The 24,790-nt window shown below is 40.7% G+C and overlaps 1 protein-coding gene across 11 annotated transcripts in view; it reads left to right on the top strand.

Moving 5' to 3' along the window:
- Positions 1-24,790, top strand: part of LOC118985418 (RNA-binding protein 12) — a 38,656-nt gene that overhangs the window by 7,218 nt on the left and 6,648 nt on the right. For 4 of the 11 annotated variants that reach the window (XM_037043948.1, XM_037043947.1, XM_037043950.1 and 1 more), the window contains exon 3: positions 1,245-5,922. The exons of 6 other annotated variants lie outside the window; for them this stretch is intronic. In XM_037043948.1, coding sequence (XP_036899843.1) covers positions 1,267-4,143 — 2,877 coding nt within the window. In that variant the 5' untranslated portion in view covers positions 1,245-1,266 and the 3' untranslated portion in view covers positions 4,144-5,922. Of the gene's footprint in view, positions 1-1,244; positions 5,923-24,790 lie in introns of those variants that run through there. One more of the 11 variants, XM_037043956.1, reaches the window with a different exon arrangement.

The raw sequence follows: 24,790 nt of genomic DNA, 5'->3' as shown, positions 1-24,790 counted from the left end.
AAACATGACTTTTTTTAAATGGAGGGTTTGGGAATGAGTCATTGAACCTGAATTTAAATTAAAACAGCCATGGTGAATGGCACTGTAACCAAATTCTACTTTTGAAGTGATGAAAATAGGTAACTAAGATTCTGGCTCCTTTTTTTAGTATTTCTTTTGGATTCTTGGCGGGTATTAGCCTTGTTTGTAAAATAATTTTTTAAAATAATTTAGTTTTAGAGAGAGAGGAATGGAGGGAGAAGGAGAGGGAGAGAAACATCCATGTGTGAGAGATACATTGATCGGTTGCCTATCCTATACCCCCAACTGGGTACCTGGTCTACAACCCAAGCATATTCCCTGACTGGGAATTGAACTGGCAATCTTTTGGTTTGCAGGCTGGAGCTCAGTCCACTGAGCCATAACAGCCAGGGCTGTAAAATAACTTAAAAGAATTTTTAATTGATTTGAGAGAGGAAAAAAACACTGATTTGTCATCCTACTTATTTATGCATTCATTGGTTGATTCTTGTATGTGCCCTGACTGAGGATCAAACCTGCAACCTTGGTGTATCAGGACAGTGCTCTAACCAGCTGAGCTACCCAACCAGGGCTGTAATAAATAATTTTAGTGTGTTGTTTTCTTTAATAAATAAAGTGGTAAGGCAGATTTAAGAGTTTTAGGGTGAAATATGGAGTTAGTTTCCATTTGAGATTTGAATCTGCTTTATGTTGAGTATTATTTGTAATTAATTAGTTTTCTGTTCTCTTGGATTTTAGATTGAGCCGTATAAAATGACACCCGATAATTTTGTGAAGTTGTCAGGTTTATCAGGAAGATGCTAAGCTAGTTTTAAATACTAACGTTAATGCATCCTTTGCATGTTTTTCCCCTATAGATTGTTAAACTTTGTTTCCTGATTTGACTTACACATTTCTTTTAAATCTTAAGTCTTACTGAATCGTGGTCTGAATGATGTAATTGGTGATTTACTGACCTGTGGTAGTTTTTTCCTGAAACTTTTGAGTCTTGGGACTGAATTTGTAATTGTTTCCAAAATCAATTCCTTTTTGAAGTTGAAATTGTCAAGGTTTTGCATTGTAAATGGCACATGATACTCAGTTTTTAGAATATCCAAATTTAGAAACCCACATTGCTTGTGATAGTTTGAGGGGCCATTCAAGGTAGCTGGTCATTCTTGTAGCTAAAAACGTGGTGTGATAAACAGGAGTCTGACCTGGCCGTTGCCTTTTCTCATCTGCAGGTGTGTGTGGTTTCAGCGCAGCATGGCTGTGGTCATCCGTTTGCAAGGTCTCCCAATTGTGGCGGGGACCATGGACATTCGCCACTTCTTCTCTGGATTGACCATTCCTGATGGGGGCGTGCATATTGTAGGGGGTGAACTGGGTGAGGCTTTCATCGTTTTTGCCACTGATGAAGATGCAAGGCTTGGTATGATGCGCACAGGTGGTACAATTAAAGGGTCGAAAGTAACACTATTGTTGAGTAGTAAAACGGAAATGCAGAATATGATTGAACTGAGTCGTAGACGTTTTGAAACTGCCAACTTAGATATACCACCAGCAAATGCTAGTAGATCAGGACCACCACCTAGCTCAGGAATGAGTGGCAGGGTTAACTTGCCTACAACAGTACCCAACTTTAATAACCCTTCACCCAGTGTAGTTACTGCTACCACTTCTGTTCATGAAAGCAACAAAAACATACAGACATTTTCCACAGCCAGTATAGGAACGGCTCCTCCAAATATGGGAACTTCGTTTGGGAGCCCAACGTTTAGCTCAACTATTTCAAGCACAGCCTCTCCAATGAACACGGTCCCACCACCACCAATTCCTCCAATCCCGACAATGCCATCTTTGCCACCAATGCCGTCTATTCCCCCGATACCAGTTCCTCCTCCAGTACCTACATTGCCTCCCGTGCCTCCTGTGCCCCCAATCCCCCCAGTCCCTTCAGTGCCGCCCATGACCCCACTGCCACCCATGTCAGGCATGCCACCCTTGAACCCACCACCTGTGGCACCTCTACCTGCTGGAATGAATGGTTCTGGAGCACCTATGAATCTGAACAATAACTTGAACCCTGTGTTTCTGGGTCCACTGAATCCCGTTAACCCTATCCAGGTGAATTCTCAAAGCAGTGTGAAACCACTTCCCATCAACCCTGATGATCTGTATGTCAGTGTGCATGGAATGCCCTTTTCTGCAATGGAAAATGATGTCAGAGATTTTTTCCATGGGCTCCGTGTTGATGCAGTGCATTTGTTGAAAGATCATGTAGGTCGAAATAATGGGAATGGATTGGTTAAGTTTCTCTCCCCTCAAGATACATTTGAAGCCTTGAAGCGAAACAGAATGCTAATGATACAACGCTATGTGGAAGTTAGTCCTGCGACAGAGAGACAGTGGGTGGCTGCAGGAGGCCATATCACTTTTAAGCAAAGTATAGGACCCTCTGGACAAACCCATCCCCCTCCACAGACACTACCCAGGTCCAAATCACCCAGTGGGCAGAAAAGGTCAAGGTCAAGATCACCACATGAGGCTGGTTTTTGTGTTTACTTGAAAGGTCTACCATTTGAAGCTGAAAACAAGCATGTCATTGATTTTTTTAAAAAGTTGGATATTGTGGAAGATAGTATTTATATCGCTTATGGACCCAATGGGAAAGCAACTGGTGAAGGCTTTGTGGAGTTCAGGAATGAGGCTGACTATAAGGCTGCTCTGTGTCGTCATAAACAATACATGGGCAATCGCTTTATTCAAGTTCATCCAATTACTAAGAAAGGTATGCTGGAAAAGATAGATATGATTAGAAAAAGACTACAGAACTTCAACTATGACCAGAGAGAAATGATGTTAAATCCGGAGGGGGATGTCAGCTCAACCAAAGTCTGTGCTCACATAACAAATATTCCATTCAGCATTACCAAGATGGATGTTCTTCAGTTCCTAGAAGGAATCCCAGTGGATGAAAATGCTGTCCATGTTCTTGTTGATAACAATGGGCAAGGTCTAGGACAGGCATTGGTTCAGTTTAAAAGTGAAGATGATGCACGTAAGTCTGAACGCCTACATCGTAAAAAACTTAATGGGCGAGAAGCTTTTGTTCATATAGTTACTCTAGAAGATATGAGAGAGATTGAGAAAAACCCCCCTGCCCAAGGAAAAAAGGGGTTGAAGATACCTGTACCAGGTAATCCTGCAGTTCCAGGAATGCCCAATGCTGCAATCCCCAGTGCTGGAATGCCTAATGCCGGAATTCCCAATGCCGGAATTCCCAATGCTGGAATTCCCAGTGCTGGAATGCCCAGTGCCGGAATGCCCAGTGCCGGAATGCCCAGTGCCGGAATGCCTAGTGCTGGAATGCCCGGTGCCGGAATGCCCAATACGGGAATGCCCCATGTTGGAATGCCCAATGCGGGAATGCCGAGTGCAGGAATGCCTAGTGCAGGCGGTGAAGAGCATGCCTTTCTGACTGTAGGATCTAAGGAGGCCAATAATGGGCCTCCATTTAATTTTCCTGGTAATTTTGGTGGGCCAAATGCCTTTGGGCCACCACTGCCTCCTCCAGGATTAGGAGGAGCCTTTGGTGATGTTAGGCCTGGTATGCCTTCAGTTGCAAATAGTGGTTTGCCTGGTCTAGGACTGGATGTTCCAGGTTTTGGAGGTGGACCAAATAATTTAAGTGGGCCAGGATTTGGAGGGGGCCCTCAGAATTTTGGAAATGGCCCTGGTAGCTTAGGTGGCCCCCCTGGCTTTGGAAGTGGCCCTCCTGGTCTTGGAAATGCCCCTGGCCATTTGACTGGACCACCAGCTTTTGGGCCAGGGCCAGGGCCAGGGCCTGGCCCAATCCACATTGGTGGTCCCCCTGGCTTTGGATCTAGTTCTGGAAAACCAGGACCAACAGTAATTAAAGTGCAGAACATGCCCTTCACTGTGTCTATTGATGAGATTTTAGATTTCTTTTATGGTTATCAAGTGATCCCAGGCTCAGTTTGCTTAAAATACAATGAGAAGGGTATGCCCACAGGTGAAGCCATGGTGGCCTTTGAATCTCGGGATGAAGCCACAGCTGCTGTCATTGACTTAAATGACAGACCTATAGGTTCAAGGAAAGTAAAACTTGTCTTAGGATAGCTGTTCACATCAATTCTTTGTAGGGTAGATATTCATAGTGCTGTGATTAATGCATCCAGATTGTTTTCCTAGTATTTCCAGGATAGAGCCTGTGGATTGTTTCAATTGCATATAGATCGGTTTCCATAACATAGAGCATTGGTTGACTGTTTACAGAAGACTCACTACCAGGATAAACATTGCTGTATGTTAAAGTAAAACTGTCTGGAGAGAACAAAAAATGATTTTGGCGTACCATTAGAGAAATAATTTGTAAAATTCAAATGATAGCATAAAGTTTATCAAGGAGTCTAGATTGGTTTTGTTTTGTATTATATATGGGATGAAGAAAATAGAATTGTCAATAGAGCTCCTGAAGGGTGCTCCTGCCAGCTGATAAAAAATAGAAGTTGGCTACTCTTGGAATTTGGTTTAAAGCTGGACAGATTTGCTTTGTTATAGGGTCAAAGCTTTGTCTAAAGTCCTCATTTTCTTTAAATAAAATCTCTGTATACAGATTCACTGTATGTACCTTTATTGCTTTTTGAGGGTTCTTGCTGTATAGACAGTCCTGCTTCTGAAGTTGCTGCTTTGTTTGCCTAATTGACTCATTTGTAAATGAGTAGAACTGTTTTGTTTTTTTAATATGAAACTCCACACTTTGTTTATGCTATAACCTTGAACTTTGATTTCTAATGTCACACTTAAAACTGTGTGGAATAAGACTTTGCCACAAAAATAAAATAATGGAGATCTCTATCTACCAGAGCCTTTTTGGTTTGACCACCAACTTTTAGTTCAGTCATTTTTTTAGAAGTTCATGTTGTTTGGATGACATCAAAAACTAGAAACTACTTTTAATAATCATTGTTTAACATTCCTGATTTAAAGTCCTGTCTGCTGGACTAACATTCTGGCAATTTTCTTCTGTCCCAAGTTTATGTGAAACTTTGGCCTATAATTAAACAGAGTCCATTTATAAGAACATTGTTATACTAGATTTTTAAAACTGAAGTTGAAATTGTTAGCTGTGTTACAGAATAAAAAATCTATAAGCTGGTTTGTAGATTGGTATGCACTGAATCCTGTTACTTGGAGGCTTTTGGTCTAGTTGTTTGATCAGCAGCCTGTTTATAAAATATCTTCAGAGTATAAATGCAGCTGCCAGAGAAGAAAGAATTGAGACTCCCTACCCTTTCATACTTTTTTCTTTGGCATTCAGGACACTAAGGCATGGGTGCTCTATGGGTTCTGGTTGGTAAGTGTCCTTGTCATGAGAACATTGGCCTTACAACATCCTGCTCACTGCCACAAAGGCTGTACTTACGGTTACTTTCCTGAGTTAAAATGCTCTAAAGAGGTATCATATGGTATTATAAACATGGAATAGGAGATTCATGACATCATGAAAAACAAATTTTGTCTTTTACATGGGCGTCTTTCTTGGTTTTAGACATCCCCAACATTTCTTACAAATCATTGTACTTACAAAGGGATCAGCCTTTTTAAAGAAGTATTTCTGGGGGCGGTGGGGGGGTTGCGTTTTTCGTGTTGCAAGTCAGTGGAACACTGAAGTACAGCATTGTGTAATTGAGAGTTAACAGTGGCGGCAGTTTCATTTGTGTGGTGCGATTAGGAAAGCCTTTTCATCACCACAATCCTAGAGGATTGACAGTGTAGGGTTTTTGTTTAGGGAAAGGACTGGCTAGACTTTCAAAAAAACATGACTGTGTTGTGGGTCTTGAAAATTCACGAATACAAATTTGCTTTGTCAGATCACTAGATACTGCCTCCTCAACTAAAAAAAAAGTAATGATGTCTGTATATGATGTTCAATTTAAGTTTTCTGTTAAGTAATCATTTCTTATTCCAAGGACAGAGTACAAAAAACTTCAGCACTGTTTAGAAGTTTTCTTTCAACTGCAGGTTATTTTTCCCATTGGAAAGTTGACATTTTATTTTAGAAAACTGGGTTGTGTGGAGATGAAAGTCCTCTGTCTTTTTTCGCAATTTATTTTGGTTATATGTTCGTACATTCTTATTAAATATTTCGTATACTTTGTTGCAACTATATTGTTATTTCTACATCTTAGATAAATGCTGAAAAGGAAAACTTGATTTTGTTTATCAAATTAAATAAATTAAGAAAATAGTGGTTGTGTAGCCATTGGAGAGAATTGTTTCATGTTTGGTTGACTCACAACAGTGCTTTTCTTGTTGTGAAATGTAATTAAATGCTTTGCCCTTTGGGACTTGATTTTTGTGTATCTGAGACTACATATTACCTAGTGCTAACTGCTAAGCATACTGTTTATCTTGTGCTGGGCATTGAGTTTGAGGGTTTTTTTTAATTCTTAAAATATATTCTGTGAAACTTCATACCTATTTTTTGCACTTTTTCTCATACGGGCTAGGTTTTGGGTGATCATGAATTTACATTTTCCTATTTGCTTTGTATGGTATGAAGGATTTGTAAAGCTTTGCTCAAAGTTGTGTGCATTTGTAAACACTATCATATTTACAATTTTATGTGTAAATTTTGTCTGTTTTGGTGATTGATATTAATGGAAGAGAATATTTACCATTAGGTTTAATTCTCATTCCCATTCCCCCCCCCCCCCCCCCGGCCCCGGCTGAGGGTTTTTGGTTTTTGCTTTTTATTTTTATTTTTTAGTTTAAAGGATTAGAGAAACCCACAAAATGTATTTTATAAGCAAACAAAATTGTGAACTTTTTCTGAACTATAGTGAAACATGGTTCATAAGCAAAATTTGGAGGAATGTTTTGTGTTTACACTGTAGTTTGGATGTACAATTACTAGTGGCTTTTTTTTTTAATGCAACACTGTTAAGTGAAATGTAATTCCTAGCTTTATGCTCCAAGTTGTCAAAGTAATGGCAGTGAAATTGCCTTATATTTCTATTAGGAAACTTTTTATTGAAAATTTCATAGAGTAATATTTAGCATAATTGTGTCAGTCTTAAGCCATTGGATAAAAATCTAGGGCTGCCTATGGAAGTAAGCAAACACATTTTGAGTGGGAAATACGTGGGATAAAAATAAGGATGCATAAAATTGTTAAACTCATAGTCCCTTTTATTGGATTCTTCATTGTGTGCAGGTGCGGGTCAAGCGTTTAAAAATAAATCCACTCATCAGTTTCAAGAACACTTAACAAAGAAAATATAAAATTGCTGCTAGTCAAATCTTCTGGAAAGAATTTCTGGCAGTGATCACTTTTAAAATTATTTGCCGCTCGTGCAAAATTACTGCATTTAACTTGTTTTACTGGCAGTTCTATAGTGCTCCATACTTTAGAAACCAAATACAATAAAATGACTTGTTGCCAATATGGCCAAAACTTGCCAGCAAATACTGCCTTGGCATCATTCAGTAGAAGTTTTTGTTCATAAAGATGAAGTCTTGGATACTGTTCAATAAACTTGTCACAAAATAAAACAGCCTGATGCTTTTAATGCTTTAACTGCACAACAGTATTCTAATGAGCTATACTGTCAGGTTTTTTGTTTTTGTTTTTTTTAAACACCTGAAAATAATTCTGTGCCTTTGAAAAAGTGGATTTGGTGATCTTGGAGGTAACAATTGTTGCTTATCCTTGTCCACTAATACAGAAGTGTGGAAAGAAGAGGATACCTGGAACAGCAGGGAGGAAACTTGGTTCTAGGTCAAATCTGTGGTATTCACCCTTTAAGATTTTATTTTATTATATGTGCTTTGTTAACAAGCCCAGTTCATTATGTGGACTCAGCCGGAAACCAGATGCTCCTTTTCCCAAGAGTCTTAAAGGGGGCTGTGAATTCTTTGGGAAAAAACACTGATTATTTTAGGAAATGGGAAAAGAAATCTTCAGAATACATTGTGAATTGCACATGCCTCTAAAGCTTTGTTTTTCTTTTTTGTATATTTATTTGGTTTTTGCATTAGTGTATTTGAGGTCGGGAAGAGTAAAGAGGAATCAAAAATACTGCTGCTTTCTGGCATTGATGTTCTGGTTTTGTTCCTTCCACGTTTGTTCAACTTCTACTGAAAAAAAAAAAGCAAATGAAAAATGTTTATGAACTCCATGGGTTCTTTTAAACAGAAAATCTGGATTGGATTTGCAGAGAAATTTGTGAGCTATTCCTTTAAACCAAAGCTCTTGAAAAACATTTATTGTAATTTTTATCTTTATCATGAAAGAATTTTAGCCTGTATTTGAGTTTGAAACTCAGGTTGCATTAGATGGGTTTAGACCAGACACTTAATTTCAGGTAGTTGCTGAGATGTTTTAAAATCATGAAGGTTCAACTAAGTATTTGCAAAGTCACAGAGTGAGATCAGCTGCCTACAGACATCCAGAATGGCCTTTATCATTTTAAAGGGGTGAGCTGTGTGCTAACAAGTCCTTTTCTTGCTCAGAAGAGGTTACTCACTTGTGTTATTCATTGTTCATTTTTCATCTTATAACAGAAATGGTTTATCAATTATATGCATTGTCACCATTCTTCTCAAAGGCAGAGCTTTTATGGGATATGGTAGAATGAAAACTTTAGGCTATTTTTAATTAAAAATTGGACTTAAGTATCATCTTTTTAACATGAAATCTGATCAGTTAATTTATTATCAAAATGTTCTGGAAAAAGTTCTCTGGTGGTATCCTCTGATGATCTAGTGACTTTTGGTGGGGGGGGAAACCTGTTCACCAACATAAGCAGGTTCAGCTCTTACTGGTGCCTGCTCAGGTAAATGTTAATTCTTTGCTGTTCTTGGATTTATTCTTGGTGCCTTGAGCTATTTTGTGCCAAAGGACTCATAAGCATCCTAGAATTGGCTTTTTCTGGATCTACATAACTAGCAACAAGCAAGTAAGGTGGCATTGCTTTTCTACATACTGCTGTACTATTAAAGAGTCCAGAAGGAGCAAAAAACTACCAGATGTGAGCATTCCAGCCCGAGGGAAAGAAGGCAGCACTCTAAAAATCTGGGGTTAGGAAATAGTACTTGGGAAATCTCATTAAACATATTCCTTGAATTTTGTCAAGAGGCTCAGGGACCACCTCCCAGTGAAAATGTTCACAGGTCATAGAGATTAAGCGAACACCAGTTGTAGGGAAGAGGTTAAAAGGCACAGCCAAGCATCGGGGTTGCCACCCGAGCTGTTCCAGACATCTGGACTCTGGACTTTAGAAATTAGTAGTTTCAAGTCATTCTTCCTGATTGGTAACTGAGGCTTGCTGTTTTGTGTTGAGAGGAGGAGGAGATGACTATTTGGGGAAAATAGAGCCTTGACCAGCATAGAACAGTCAAAGGCATTGAATAAGCATAATATCCCAGAAGTGAGCTCTACTGTATTAAAAACAGGTGTTTCATTCTCTCTGCATTCTAATGCCAGTTTTCCCTTTTTACCTGCTCATATAGTAAGTCCGCTGGTAACCAGGATATGAGTTTTACTTAGACTGAAGCCCCTAGCCTCCTATCTCTGTAGCCCTCGCTTCCTAATTGGGGTGAAGGAGGCATGAGTTCAGTCTCGGCTTTTGATTAGTGAATATTTGTCACTCAGGCATTTGTGCTACTTATCAAATGTAACAACCACATTGGGTTACCACAAGTCACCTGTTAGTCCCCACAAAAATTTAAATTGCTATGTGAGGGGTTTTAAGTCGTACCAGCTGGTGCGGTTGCTGATTTTCTCATTTTCCTTTTCCACTTGGAAGTGAGTTAATGCTACCCTCAGCTACACTCCCTCACACATTGGGTTGCAATACAAAGGATTATGTCCTTTATATGTAACTCCTTTCTGTGTGCAGGTCTGTGGGACTAACAGGGTCTCTGCTATGGGTCTGGCTGAAGTGGAAAAACTGATGAACCTTTTCCTGCTGGAGCAGATTCTGCCAATTGCCTTTGCTTCTATGACCATTGAATTGACAGGCTGGAATTGGAAATACCTATTGCCTCCAAGCTTTTAAGATAATTTCGTGTGGATGTATGTACAGCTCAGCCATAGCTGTAACCCTTGTTAACTGTTTCGAGCCCTGTTGTCCACCTAGCACTTACACACTGTGGTGGAAAAGGAAGAAAAATAAGATTGCTATTTTTAAAGACTTGAATGTCTTAAATTACATAAGTAAATGCGCAGTTGTACTTGTACATGTGTGAGATACACGTAAGTCCCACAAGAACTGTATAAAGGCTTTCCTGGCTAATTGCTAAATGGTAGACAGAAAGAAGTGTAATGGGAGCATTGTTTGCAACCTGAGGGAAGGTGTGATGCCTAACAGGTTCTTTGGGAGGCAATGTGTTAATTTAGTAAACTGAAATGATTAATAGTGTGAGGAAACTCAGTGGCACCCTCTAGAATGGTGCCTGTCCTGGAAGCTCCTGAAGTTGTCCTATACAATAGCGTAGCCTGAGATTCCCACAGCCTGGGGCATTGGGGGTAGGCAGCAGGAAAGGGTTGGTACTCCATAATTAAGTGAATTTCCTCATCAATTTAATCTTATATGCAGAGTTGACTACCTGAAGTTCATTCCTTTCTAGCTTTGGATCAGCTCAATATGGAGTTTTTAGTTTTTCTGTATGAAGTGTCAGTATCTTGGTCCTTGTCTAGACCAGTGCTGTCCAATCGGATTTTCTCCAATGGAGGTATCCTTATATGCACTAATATGGTAATTATTTGCCGCAGTAGCTACTGTTAAATTCAAATAGCCACATGTGGCTAGTGGCTACTGTATTGAACAGCAACAAAATTTTCCATGTCAGATCTGTGGGGTGGTTTGTTAGGCAGCACTGTCCGATAGAAATTAGTCACTTGATGTCAGTTAAATTTTTCTAGTAGCTACATTAAAAATGTCAAAAAAAAAGTGGAATTAACTTCAATAATGTTTAATTCAGTAGATCTGAAATGTAACCTTTTCAATACATAATATAACATTATTGAAGTATATATACTTTTTTGTATTAACTTCAAAATACAACATGTATTTAACACCACACTGTGATTTGAACTAAGTATATTTCAAGTGCTCAATAGTCAGATGTGGCTAGGAGATGCTCTTTTGGACAGCATGCATTTATATTTAAAAAGTTATACCCTGTCATTTCTTATTTCTGCTGCCTCTTTTCAGCTGTTTTTTAAGTATTCAAATTTTGTTGCATTCCTCCTAATGTTTTCCCCTCCTGCTGTGTTTGTAGTATTTTTGGAGAACTTGTTTCAGTTACCTTTCTCGTGGTCCACATTGGAGGTTAACTAGGTGAGAGTTTTTGTAAAGCTAATCCTGCACTAGAAGCAGCAGCACTAGAATCTTTCCCATCCACAATGGCAGATGGGCAAATGTGTCTGCAGTGTAGATTCTCTATTGTTGAAATCCTCCCTTTTTTATTTCTCAGCTTCCCTTACCTACAAATTCTGAAGAGTAACCCATGTTAAGAACTTCCATGTATCCCAAGGGAATTTATTCCAATGGAAAGGGCTGGCATGGACAATAGGTGGGTTTATTTTCCAAGGGCTCTGATCGGCTGCTTTTGTTCGTTCACTCAGCTCCTTTTGTGCCATAGGTCATATTGTTGTACACTGGAGACACAAGTTCTTGTTGATCCCCTTGCCCTGGAGATAGATACTCAAGAAGGTGGTCTAGTACTGTTGTCTTAGACACTGAGCAACAGAGAGGCAGGGGGGTCTCATTAAAAGAAAGTACTTTAAAAGAATATAGATCCCAGCAGGGCAGGATGGGGGCAGAATTGACTGTTCGGTAGGTGTTCTTTGAAATTTGTGATGTAAATCACATTTTCTTGAGGTGAATACTACTTTATTTGCAGTGTCCGCACTTTTTAGTTTATTCCTTTGATAAAGTCCTATATTTATGGAGTCCAGCAACTCCATTCCTGCCCGGGTGGTCAAATAGGGAGAAAGTTTGGTGGATGCAGAAGCATTTTCCATCTATATGCAAGGCTAGTTATACGACATTGGAAGAGGCCACATGAGCCTCATTGCTCAGGTGAACCTCAAATTGGGCTGGATTATAAGGCATGAGCTGTTGTTAAAATGGGTGGATGTAGAGATCACATTCTCAGGCAATCGGGTTGTGGTTCATCGATTGTGTCACACGACTAAGCATTTCCTTTGGCCGCAGTCTTCTACAAAATGAGATTAAATTAGATAAGCTCGTTCTATCCAGTGATTATGAGCTGTGATTACATGAACCCAGCCATTCTGTTTCTTTATGGAAATTACTGAATTTGAATCTTAAACTGAAGAGACACCATTGGAGCTCAAGATTTGGGTCTTGCTACTTGCTTTACTGCTTTTTCTGAGTGTAATAGTCCTACAGTGCAGTTTGAGAAATTTCATTAGGAGACAGAACAGGGTCTTCATTTCTTCAGTTAGGTCATCTGGAGCAGGCAGACCAGAGGCATTCCCCCTGGGTGTCCCATGAACCAAAAGTAGATAATGATACTGCAAAAGGATCCTTTTAAAATCTTCTTTTTTTTTTTTGCTGCTTTTAGAGAGAGGAAGGGAGAGAAACATGGCTGTAAGAGAGAAGCATTGATTGGTTGCCGCCCACTCACACCCCTCAGACCAGGGACCATATGTGCCCAGACTGGGAATCAAAACCAGAACCTAATCTAAGTATGTGCACTGATCAGGAGTTGAACCCGCAACCTTTCAGTTATGGGATGATGCTCCAACTAACAGCCACACTGGCCAGGGCAGAAGGATCCATTTATAAGCACTAAGTGTAGCAGTTAATACACATTGGGCTATGTTGTATTAGGTGGTGCACTTTCATGCTTGGGCTCATTTAATCCTCACAATGGCCCTGTAAAGTTGGCATTATTATTATCCCTGCTTTACAGACGGGGAAATCCAGGCAAAGAATAGCAAAGTAATTTGCCTAAGGCCTTGTTGATCACAAGGGGTGAACAGAGATCATTTCATCAAAAACTGCCTGCCTATGGTTATTCTATAGGCAGAGCCCCTCCTCCAACTCTTCCCTGCCTCTCCCCGACTTGGGGGAAAGGTGCAAGAGGCCACTGGCAGCACTTCTGTGTCAAGGGTCTTGAGCCTGTCGGGGAAGGGATTCCAGCCTTCTAATGTTCCAATGTTTATTCTGAAGTAGGCAGGTAGAGATTTTGTGTAGCACATTGAGCCATAGGGCAGAGAGAAACTCCCATTCTGGTATAGCCCTCTTGTTTGAAGGTCAGGTGGTCCTCCTTGGTTTGCTTTCTTTGGCATATCCAATTCTCTACTCAAGCTAGGTTCTTTAGTTCAACCTTGGATGTGTCTTATGGGGACATTGGAGTTGGATCAGTGGTTTCTAACTTTCTGACCATCACAGACTATAACAGGGTGGGAAACCCTGTGACAGTTTGTCATATTTCCTCACTTTTCACTTTTTGTGTGAACATGCACGTTTTAAGCTTTATGGTGTTGCCAAATACTGCATGGCACCTGGAGTTTTTAGTATTATATGGAGTTGAACCAAATTATTGCTTAAATTTTTTATTTAGAAATACAATTTTAGTAGCCGTCATGTGTGAATAAAGAATGTGTCATTTTATAGTAACAATTTGTGTATTTGGTTCAGTTTGTGACCAATGAGGGCTACTGACTAAATTTGGGGAATCCTGGAGTTATAGAGGGAGAGACAACTGAAAAAAAATTTGTCTACCTTCTCCGTGTCCTTTGAGGAAGCAGAGAAGGAAGAAAGAATGGTGGTGGTGGGCATAGTTTTTCTTTTCAATCTTATGGGGAAAGAGTATTTCATGGGTGGTGTTCTGCCCATTGTGAACCTGTGGAGAATTTCCTGATTGGCTTTCAAGACTTGATCCAGCATCTTACCTGCGCCAGCCTGTCAAGGTAGGCAACGGGAGTGTGAGCATGGCTTTGGTTTGTTGAAGGAGTGCTCCTGCCACCCAGACACTGGGGCTCTTCCTGCTCACAGCCGGGAAGTGGGATTGACAGCTGGTCCGTCTTTCCTTGTTAGGTTTTTGGGAATGTAAGAGGGCAGTCTGACTCCTGGGCATAAACTACTGATGAGTTTCACCTCAACCAGCACTGAATTGAGTCCAGGAGAAAAGATCTCATTTTGGATTTATGAAGAGCAGAATTAGAATCTCCCAAGGCAGGGAAGAATATAACGGGCAGATTACTTCCTGTTGGCAGAGTGGGATTCCCTGTCAACAGTGTTATGCTGGTAAACAGGCTAGCTGGGTGAAGAGAAGCCCTGATTTTTTATCATTTATCCAGTTTCTGTGGTTTAAAGTTACCAAGGCCACCTACTTACAAAGTTGCTTAATATTTAACAGTTGTCTCTTGCATACCATACAGGCTTGCTTTAGCACACATCCTGAGGTATTTTGAATTTCCATTATGTGCACAGGTTTGTGCTGTGTGACATAGTAGATGCTGAAGCAGCAGCTAAAGTTCATTTCATTGACAGGCAAGGAACTGGAAACATTGACAATACAACTGTCATGGATTGAGTATAGTAGTCCAGAGTGAGATGCTTGGTGCTGGTGAGATTGTGGTAAGGGCATGTGAGAGCTAGACTTTAAGGATCGTAATAGTTAATAATTATTGGTAATGATACTACTAGACTCTGTACTAAGCATCTGTACTAGGCATACATTATTTATATAAATCTTCAGAAGTAGATGATATCATTCAGTTTACACCTGAGAATCTTGGGGCTTAGAGAGTCTTTTGTCCAAGTTACATAGGTAAGACATCATTCTGGTACGTGTGTGGTAGTATCTCATTGTGGCCAGGAAGGAGTGAGGGGCCAGTATTTGGAGCCAGTCTTGTGACTCCACTGTAGAAGCCATATTGTTGCCCACTCTATCAGATTGCTAATTACAAGAAGAAACATTCTTTCAGGAGAGAAGAAGGGTATCACTACAGTCCAAAGTTTTAGATTAGGTGGGAGTCACATTATTTGAGTTCTAGTCCTCATTTTACTTAACCATGTGTGGAGCCTTAACCACATCACATCTTCCCTCTGTGCCTTAAATTGAAGAACTTGGGTTGGATGGTCACTCAGTTCCTTTTTATTTCTGACATTTTGTGTATTTTAAGTTACAAAAATGAGAATGGGTGTGGCTTCTCACAGAATAGTGGAGGAAAGTGCTGTCAGGTATGGGGCTTGGAAAGCATTAAAGATGGTGATGGGGTTAAACAGAAAAGCTCCTCCAAGGGGGTGTGGAAAGTATCAGTAATAAGACTTCAAGTGGTAGAAAGTAAAGGCAGAAAAAGTTGGTACTATGTATTTAGATGTTCCCACTTGTTGTTCCTAACTAGCATCAAATGGAAAGGTGGGTGTTGGGGACAAAGATAACAAAGCTGGTCTTTTGTGTTGGGTTTTCCTAGAAAGTTCGTTTCTCGCCTTGGCTGGTGTGGTTCAGGGACTTGAGCACTGGCCTGCAAACCAAAAGGTCACCGGTTCAATTCCTGGTCAGGGCACAAGCTTGGGTCGTGGGCCAGGTCCCCGGCTGGAGGGTGCAAGGGACAACCAGGAAATGGGTCTCTCATACACGGATGTTTCTGTTCCTTTCTTCCTCCCTTTCCATCTCTAAAAATAAATAAAATCATTACCAAAAAAAATAAGTTCATTTCTCCCTTCATGGCTTCGATTTGATGATTTCAGCTGGGTTTTGCTGGGTTGGAGTCAGGGAAGATTTCTGCCTTCCTCATAGAGAACAGATCTAAAGGGATAGCGTGGAAATGGGGAGACCAGTAGGAGACTTAGACATAACCAGGTGAAGTATGCTGGTTCAGAAGAGATGGCACAAAGACCTGGCAAGTATTAAATCTCTCTTACAAAAATAAATGAGAACGTTTCTGAGACTTCTCTTTTTTTGACTCAATTAACTGTGATATTTAGTATGGTTTTGTAAAATTTCAGTTCTATAAAGGAGACTGAAAGTCTCTTGATATTATACTAGGGCTAGATGAAAGTAAGCACATCTGTTTTAAAGTATGTAGCTTTTCAAGAGATAGAGGAAAGAAGAGTGACACGAACTAGGAGTTTTAATTATAGAAGATCTCCGAACAGCTAGGTTTGGGGGTAGAATTGTAAAGGAAATAAACAGTGTTTCGGAGAGATTAATGATCCCATGCATTAGATAGTTGAAAGGGAACTTGACTCAAAGGATAAAGTGCACATTTCAAAGCTTTGCTTATAAATAAAGAGTTGCTAATTCTAGTGAGAAAGCAAAGGAGGCAGTTCTGTGGGGGGTGGGGGGAACAAAACGACTGTGGTTGTACAAGTACTAATCTCACAGAATGGAAATCCAGCCCCATGTGCTACTGAGGTATAGATGGGCCCACAGCATTCTGGTTGTGGTTCTAGTCTAATCAAAGAAGAACTGGAAAAGGATAGAATTGGACTGGCTGTGGAGAAAGTGGTGGGAATAGTAATAGAAATAAAATGGTAATAGAAAAGAATGCTCTGGTCCATCAGAAATTGAGGCCTAGCACAAGAAAAAATTGGCCCAATGCCTTCAGCCCAGACCAACAGCCTCTCTGTCTGGGATCTTTGAGAAAAGACATGGAGTGAGGGAAGACACAGCAACTCCAGGTGCCAGTAATCTCACCACCACAGATAATTACTGCTAATGCTTTTGTACTTCACAACAGAAGTCTATCAGGGATAAACCTGTAGCCCTTCATTTAAATTTTCTCTCAATATTTTATTGTGAAAGCTTCCAACATACAGAAAATTTGAAGAAATTGTGCCATGAATACCCATATATCCACTATTTAGATTTTACAATTTAATTTTTTCCCTATGTTTGTTTTCAAATCCATTCTATCCACTCAACAAACTATTATATTTTTTGGTGCATTTCAAAAGTTGCATCCATCAGCATACCTCATCCACAAACATTTCCAAGTGCTTGAACTTGAGTATTTTGGGAGAGGGTGGTAACATATACATACAATAAGATGTATAAGTCTTAAGTGAACCATTAGATAAAAATGACGACTGCACCTGTGATTCGCGACATTCCTGTCAAGACAAAGAACTTTTTCATTCCCTCTAGAATTTCCTCCTGCCTCTTCTCAGTTAATACCTGCCCCTCCCCTGTGGGATAAGGAAAGACAACCACCATTGTGAATTTTTCACTATAGATTAGTTTTGCCTGTTCTGAAGCTCTCTTAAGTAATTTATGTGTTTATGCTTCAAATCCACGTTGCGGATATTAATAGTTTTTTGTTGTTGCTGAGTGATTTTTCTGCTACATATATATTATGGTCTGTTTATCCATTCTCACACTGATGGACACCTGAGCTGTTTCAAATTTGGGGCTATTATGAATAAAGCTACTATGAACATACTTATACAAATCCTTTTGTGGACATAATGTTTACATTTTGGGTAAAACTCTAGGAATGGCATTGCTCTGGAGTAGGTGTATGTTGATTCTTTTAAGAATATTTTATTGATAATGCTATTACAGTTATCCCATTTTTTCTTCCTCTTTCTCCCCCTCTGCCCTGTAGGTCCCTCCCACCAGGATCCCCCTGTGCTGCCACCTCTGCTTAGTTCATGTCAAGGGGTCGTACATATAAGTTCTTTGACTTCTCCATTTCCTGTACTATTCTTCACCTCCACCTGTCCATTTTGTTCCTACCAGTTATGCTTCTTAGGCTTCCCTGTACCTTTTCCCCCATTCTCTCTTCTCCTCCCTGCTGATAACCCTCCATATGATCTCCATTCCTGTGATTCTGTTCCTGTTTTAGTTGTTACCTTTAGTTGTTAGTGTGTTTTGTTTTTGTTTTTTAGGTTCAGTTATCGATAGTTGTGAATTTGCCATTTTACTGTTTGTATTTTTTTAAATATATATTTTTAGAGAGGGGAAGGGAGGGAGAAAGAGAGGGAGAGAAACATCAATGTGTGGTTGCCTCTCACATGGCCCCCACTGGGGACCTGGCCTGCAATCCAGGCATGTGCCCTGACTGGGAATCAAACCTGTGACCCTTTGGTTCGCAGGCCTGTGCTCAATCCACTGAGCTATACCAACCAGGCTACTGTTCATATTTTTTATCTTCTTTTTCTTAAACAAGTCAGTCTCTTTAATGTTTCGTATAATGAGGGCTTAGCGATGATGGACTCCTTTAACTCAACCTTACCTGGGAAGCGCTTTATCTGCCCTTCCATTCTAAAGGATAGTGTTGCTGGATAGAGTAATCTTGGGTGTAGGTCCTTGCCTTTCATGACTTTGAATAGTTCTTTCCAGTCTGTTCATGCCTGCAAGGTTTCTTCTGAGAAATCAACTGATAGTCTTATGGGAACTCCTTTGTAAATAACTCTCCTTTTCTTTTGCTGCTTTTAAAATTCTCTCCTTATCTTTAATCTTGGGTAATGTAATTATGATGTGTCTTGGTGTGTTCCTCCTTGGTTCCAGTTTCTTTAGGACTCTGAGACACCTGGACTTCATAAGCTATTTTCTTCACCAGATTGGGGAAGTTTTCCTTCATTATGTTTTCAAATAAGTGTTCAATTTCTTGCTCTTCCTCTTCTTCTGGTATCCCTATGATTCAGATGTTGGAATGTTTAAAGTCTCAGAGGTTCTTAAGCCTCTCCTCATTTTTTTGAATTCTTGTTCCTTCATTCTGTTCCAGTCGAATGTTTATTTCTTTCTTCTGTTCCAAATCATTGATTTGAGTCCTGGTTTCCTTCCTTCACTGTTGGTTTTCTGTAACCACACTCAACCATTTTGCAACCACACTCAACCATTTCTGTTAGTATCCTGACTACCAGTGTTTTGAACTCTGTATCTGATACATTGGCTATCTCTTTTTCGCTTAGTTCTTTTTCTGGAGTTTTGATCTGTTCTTTCATTTGGCCCATATTTCTTTGTCTTGGAGCACCTGTAACATTATAAGGCGTGGAGTCTTAGCTATTCACCAGGGTGAGGCAACCCAGGTCACTGCCTTGTGGTGCTGTATGTGGAGGAGGGGTCTGAAAGGGAACAATGCCACTTGCTCAGTTCTCAGCATCTTTCAGTCACTTTCCCTGCTATCCACAAGCAAATTGGGCCCTTCTGGTGCTGATTCCTGGGTGGGTGGGCTTGTGTACATTCTAGGACCTTGTGGGTCTCTCCAGTGAACTCTCCTGTGTGGCTGGGAGTTTCTTGTGCTTCTGCAATGCCCACAGGTTTTTACTGGTAGAGGTTTTGAGGCTTCATTTCCCCACACTGGAACCCTGGGTTGTGTGGTGTGTCTTGCTCCCCAGTTTTCCTCCAGGTTTATCTGCAGGCAAATGTGGGACAACCTGGTCCTCCAGCCTCTGCCTTGCCCCACTCCCTGTCCGCCCCTCCTACCAGTCTGGATCAGTGTTTCTTCTTTAACTCCTAGGTTCTTGTACTTTATGAAAGTTTGATTTTCTGACAAGTCTGGATGGAGGGGATTGTTTGTTTTTTATATTTGTTGTCCTCCTTTGGTTGTGTGAAGAAGCGAAGTGTATCTACCTACACCTTCATTTTGGCCAGAAGTCCTCAACTGTCTTAAGCCTCCAGACTGTTTCCAAAGTGATATATTTAACTCTCTCACTAACAATGAATATGAGTTCCATGTACCCTGCCAACGTTTGGCATTGCTGGTTTTATTTTTAGCCACTGTGGAGCATATGTAATAGTATGTCACTGTGGTTTTAATTTGCACTTCCCTGATGACTAAGTGCTGTTCATCACTTCTTCCTTTGCTTATTTCCAATCCATATATTTTTCTTTAAGAAGTATCTAACATTTCTTGCTTGTTTTTAAATTGACTGTCGTTTAATATTGAGTTCCAGGAGCAGCCCTGCAATTAAATTTAAAACTCAGCTGTACAAGATCGTGATAAGAAAATTTACTGCTGGACATTATTTTATTTTTTAAATATATTTTATTGATTATACCATTACAGTTGTTCTATTCCCCCCTTCATTCCCCTCCACCTGCACCCTCCCTCCCCCACCATTCTCCCCTGCCCTTAGTTTATAACCACGTGTCTCAAGTTCTTTAGATTCTGTATTTACCCCACTATTCTTGCCCTCCCTCTTATCTATTTTCTACCTACCATCTATGCTACTTTCTGTACCTTCTCCCCCCTTCTCCTCCTCCCACTCCCCTGTTGCTAACCCTCCATGCGTTCTTCATTTCTATGGTTCCACTCCTGATCTAGCTGTCCTCTAGGTTTGCTTTTGTTTTAGGTGTGGTTGTTAATAACTGTGAGTTTGCTGTCCTTTCACTGTTAATATTTTTCATCTTCTTTTTCTTATATAAGTCCCTTTAACATTTCATATAATAAGGGCTTGGTGATGATGAACTCCTTGAACTTGACCTTATCTGAGAAGCACTTTATCTGTCCTTCCATTCTAAATGAACGTTTTGCTGGATAAAGCAATCTTGGCTGTAGGTCTTTGGATTTCATGACTTGGAATACTTCTTTCCAGCCCCTTCTTGCCTGTAAGGTCTCTTTTGAGAAATCCGCTGACAGTCTGATGGGTACTCCTTTGTAGGTGACTGTCCCCTTATCCCTTGCTGCTTCTAGGATTCTCTCCTTCATTTTAGTCTTGGCTAATGTAATTATGATGTGCCTTGGTGTGTTCCTTCTTGGGTCCAACTTCTTTGGCACTCTCTGAGCTTCCTGGATTTCCTGGAAGTCTATTTCCTTTGCCAGACTGGGGAAGTTCTCCTTTATTATTTGTTCAAATAAGTTTTCCACTCGTGGCTGTTTCTTTCCCCCTTCTGGTACCCCTATAATCCGGATGTTGGAACGTTTAAAGATGTCCTGGAGGTTCCTAAGCCTCTCCTCATTTTTTTGAATTCTCATTTCTTCATTCCTTTCTGGTGGGATGTTTTGTTCTTCCTTCTGGTCCATTCCATTGATTTGAGTCCCAGTTTCCTTTCCATCACTATTGGTTTCCTGTGCATCTCCCTTCATTTCAATTAGTTTAGCCTTCATATGTTCCTCTAATTTGTGACTATGTTCCTCTAATTTGTGACTATAATCTACCAGTTCTGTGAGCATCCTGATAAACAGTGTCTTGAACTGTGCTTCTGAGAGGCTGGCAATCTCTTGGTCACTTAGAGTTATTGGCTCTGGTACTTTGAGTTCTTCTTGTGCCATCTTTTGGGCTGTTTGTGCCTGTTACTTAGCAGGATCGGAGCCCTAGGTCTTCACCAGAGCAGGGCAACTCAGTCTCTGGGTTGTGATGCTGTATGTGGGGGCAGGGTCAGAGAGGAGCAATGGCGTCCTGTCTGCCTCCTCCCACGGCGGCCCCCACAGGTGCGGCAGCTGCCACCATCACTGGGTTTTGTCCCACTGCACGTGAGTGTGCCACCGCCGTCAGCCCTCACCCCCCGGGGCCTGCGTGGTCCATCTCACTGTGTGCAAATGTGCGACCTCGGTCAGTCTGCCCCACACCCTGACTGGGTCCGGGCCACTTGCGCACCTAGGTCAGGGGATCCTTCCTGGCCAACCCAGCTCCGCTGCTGGCTCCACCCCTCTTACCTTCCAGGTTGAACGGTTCGTTGTTGTCGGACTTCGGTATAATTCAATTTTCTATTTTTTGGCTGTGTCTTTGTTCTCCAAACCTTTGTTGTATTCAGACTTGGTTGTGGGAGAAGGCACAGTGTTTCCACCTATGCCTCCATCTTGGCGGAAGTCTGGACATTATTTTAAATGGAAAAGGCCTGAAGGTTTGAGTTGAACAAAAGCACACTTAATATTTATTTTGTAAATGGTTATTAATACCAACTATGTGCAGAGCACTAGCATCAGGAATATGGAAATAATACACAACCCTGCTTCCAAAGAGCCCATAGTTTACGAGGGTAGAAAGACAAAAATAAACATTTTGATGTACTGTTTTCAATGTTACTTTTAAAAAATATATTTTAAAAATATTTTTACTAAGTACCTACTATAGGGTAGGTAATACTGTAGATACTGGAGAATAGAGATAAGCAAACCAGAGATGGTTCATATTCTAATAAAGCTTATTTTCTGGAGTGTATATGGAAGAAGACCATGAGATTGGGATTTTGTGCATGTGGCTCAGAAATGAAACCTGGCTGGAACATATTTGTGTGACTAGATTAGTTAGGCAAGGGTCAGGTCTTGCAGGGCCTTGTAGACCATGGTAAGAACTTTGGATTTTATTTTGAGTTTTTGGAAGCCATTCCAAAGTTTGAAGCAAAGAAATGGTATGGCCTGGTTTCTGTTTGGCTAATAAATGGACGGGTGTGTGTGTGTGTAGAAAGACTAATGAGGAAACCATTGTAGTCATCCAGAGGGGAGAGAATAAATCCTACCTGGGGAGGGTCATCAGGGCTTCATAAAGGAATAAAGTTACAGCAGAACCTTGGATGACACGGCATTTGCAAGGCAGGAAAGTCAAAGGTATCGGAACCAGAAATATTGGGTTGGCCAAAAAGTCCATTATGTTTTTTGGGTATGAAAGCTCTAGTAGTGCTTAACTGTCTTTAACTTCATTCGAAATAATTTTGTTAGATTGTATTGTGATAGCTGTCATGTCAGCATGTATTTTTTAGAAAGATGGGAAGGGAGGGAGAATGTGAGGGAGAACGTGAGGGAGAGAAATGTTGATGTACAAGAGATACATCAACCAGTTGACCTGGCCTTTAACTCAGGCATGTGCCCTAACTGGGAATTGAATCGGTGATTCTGGTTTGCAAGGCAGCGTTCAACCCACTGAGCTACACCATCCGGGCATCAGTGTGCATTTTTTAAGAAACTTATCAAAATTGGTGAATTTTTGTGCAGCCATTTTAATATTGAAGATGGAAGGAGATAAGCAACATTTTCAGTGTATTATGCTTTATTATTTCAAGAAAGGTAAAAACACAACTGAAATGCTAAAAAAGATTTGTGCAGTATGTGGAGAAGGGGTTGTGACTAACCGAATGTGTCAACAGTGGTTTATAATGTTTCTTGGTATTATTGATATTTTGGCCAAATAATTCTTTGCTCTGGTGCTGTCTTATGCATTGGAAGATGTTTAGCAGCACCTCTGGCCTCTACCCACTGGAAGCCAATAGTGAGAGGTAGCTGACATACTCAAAATAACCAAATTAATAAAATTATTGGTGAAAATGAAAAATGTGTCTTTTATTTTACCAAAAAATGTGTAACAGACTTCTTGGCCAACCCAATAGCTTTGGGTGACTAGTTGGGTGGGTAGTGGAATGGTAAACGATAGTGCAGACTGGGAAGGGCTTTGAAGGGTGAATTAGGAATGCAGAGTCACCACCTTATATGACTACTGCGTCCTGTGTAGATATGTCTTCTGGAGTTGTGACACAGGTGGCCCTGCTGGGGAGTTTGGCGCCAAACCTAAGGGTCATAGGCAGCTGGCGTCAAGGATGACTAGGTGAGGTGGTGCTTAAGGAGGAGAAACCAGGGAGGAGGCAAGAGACAAGGAGACCTGAACTTAGGTAGGGGTTGTTGCTTTGAAGGTAGAGGCTTTGGGCTTAGAATGGTCAGTCAGGAGGATTTCAGGTGTGGAAAAATGCTAATGAGGCCCTTTAAAAATACAAAATAAACTAAAATATTGAAACAATACAGAAATATATAGAGTACATAGAAGTCTTACCTTCATTCTATTCTTCTGCGGTGTGTATGAAAGTTGCATTTATTTGGTGTCTCTTCCATTTTTCATAGTGTATGTATTCAATTCTATTATATACACATGCACAAGTAAAGTTTAAAATGGAGTCATACTCTTCTTACCATTGTTGGTGACTTTATTTTTTTCACATAATATCAATATAATAGAGTTCTGCTTTGGTTGTTTTTAGCTGCTACTTGGATTCTGTCATTTGACTGTACCATAATTTAGTCACCACCCAACTGATTGACCTTTAAGCTGTCTCAGGTTTTTTCACTGTTTTCAGCAACAGTGAAATGAGCATTTTTCATTTGTCTCTGTACTGTGCACACACTACCTCAAGGAACGTGCGGGGTGAGAAGCAGGAGTCAGATTGTGACTTGGGGGCAGTTATGGTTCTGCTCTGTCAGGAGTATGTGTTCCGCTCTGGATCTGTCCTTGGGGATCCTTCACAGGGACAGTCACGCTGGTCAGAAGTCTGCAAGTCACATTTTGGGGATGATATTGAGAAGAACTGGGGCTGTTTCTCCAGATTTTAGCTGGAGATTTCACTGCTTCCAGGTGTCAATGGGTTCTCAGGGTGAGATGGAATAAGGCTTTCCTGTGGAGTTTCAGACTGGAGGAGAAATAGAACTAATGTGGAGAAGTAAGAATTCAACACACCCGGGTTGGTTTGGATAGGACTTTGTGGAGCAGGACTTTCTGATGAAGGGATTGTAAGAGGTGGGTCTTCCATCAGTGGATGCATTCAAGCCAAGGCTGAGGCGCTGTGGAGGGACAGTATGTGAAGCAAGTTGGACTCATCAGAATTATTCCAACTTTGGTTGATGGCATTCCTGATGGAGACCATGAAGCACCACGATGGGAACAGCACTAACTGGGATGGGTTGGGGGAATGATCCACTGAGGGTCAGTTCAAGGGAGGCCGAGGCTGGAAGCATGCTGGGGTATAGTACTGGGAAACCTGGAACACCAAATGTGAATTTGGATGAGAGAGCTGACCTTACTTGCACTCCTGGTGGTCTGCAGGTGTTTGGGTCGGGGGAGCACAG

This window comes from Sturnira hondurensis, unplaced genomic scaffold (assembly GCF_014824575.4).
Source record: "Sturnira hondurensis isolate 20B ecotype Veracruz unplaced genomic scaffold, ASM1482457v3 Scaffold0004136, whole genome shotgun sequence".
Taxonomy (NCBI): domain Eukaryota; kingdom Metazoa; phylum Chordata; class Mammalia; order Chiroptera; family Phyllostomidae; genus Sturnira; species Sturnira hondurensis.
Note: the sequence above shows the minus strand (reverse complement) of the source record. Positions and strands in the feature narration are given on the sequence as shown.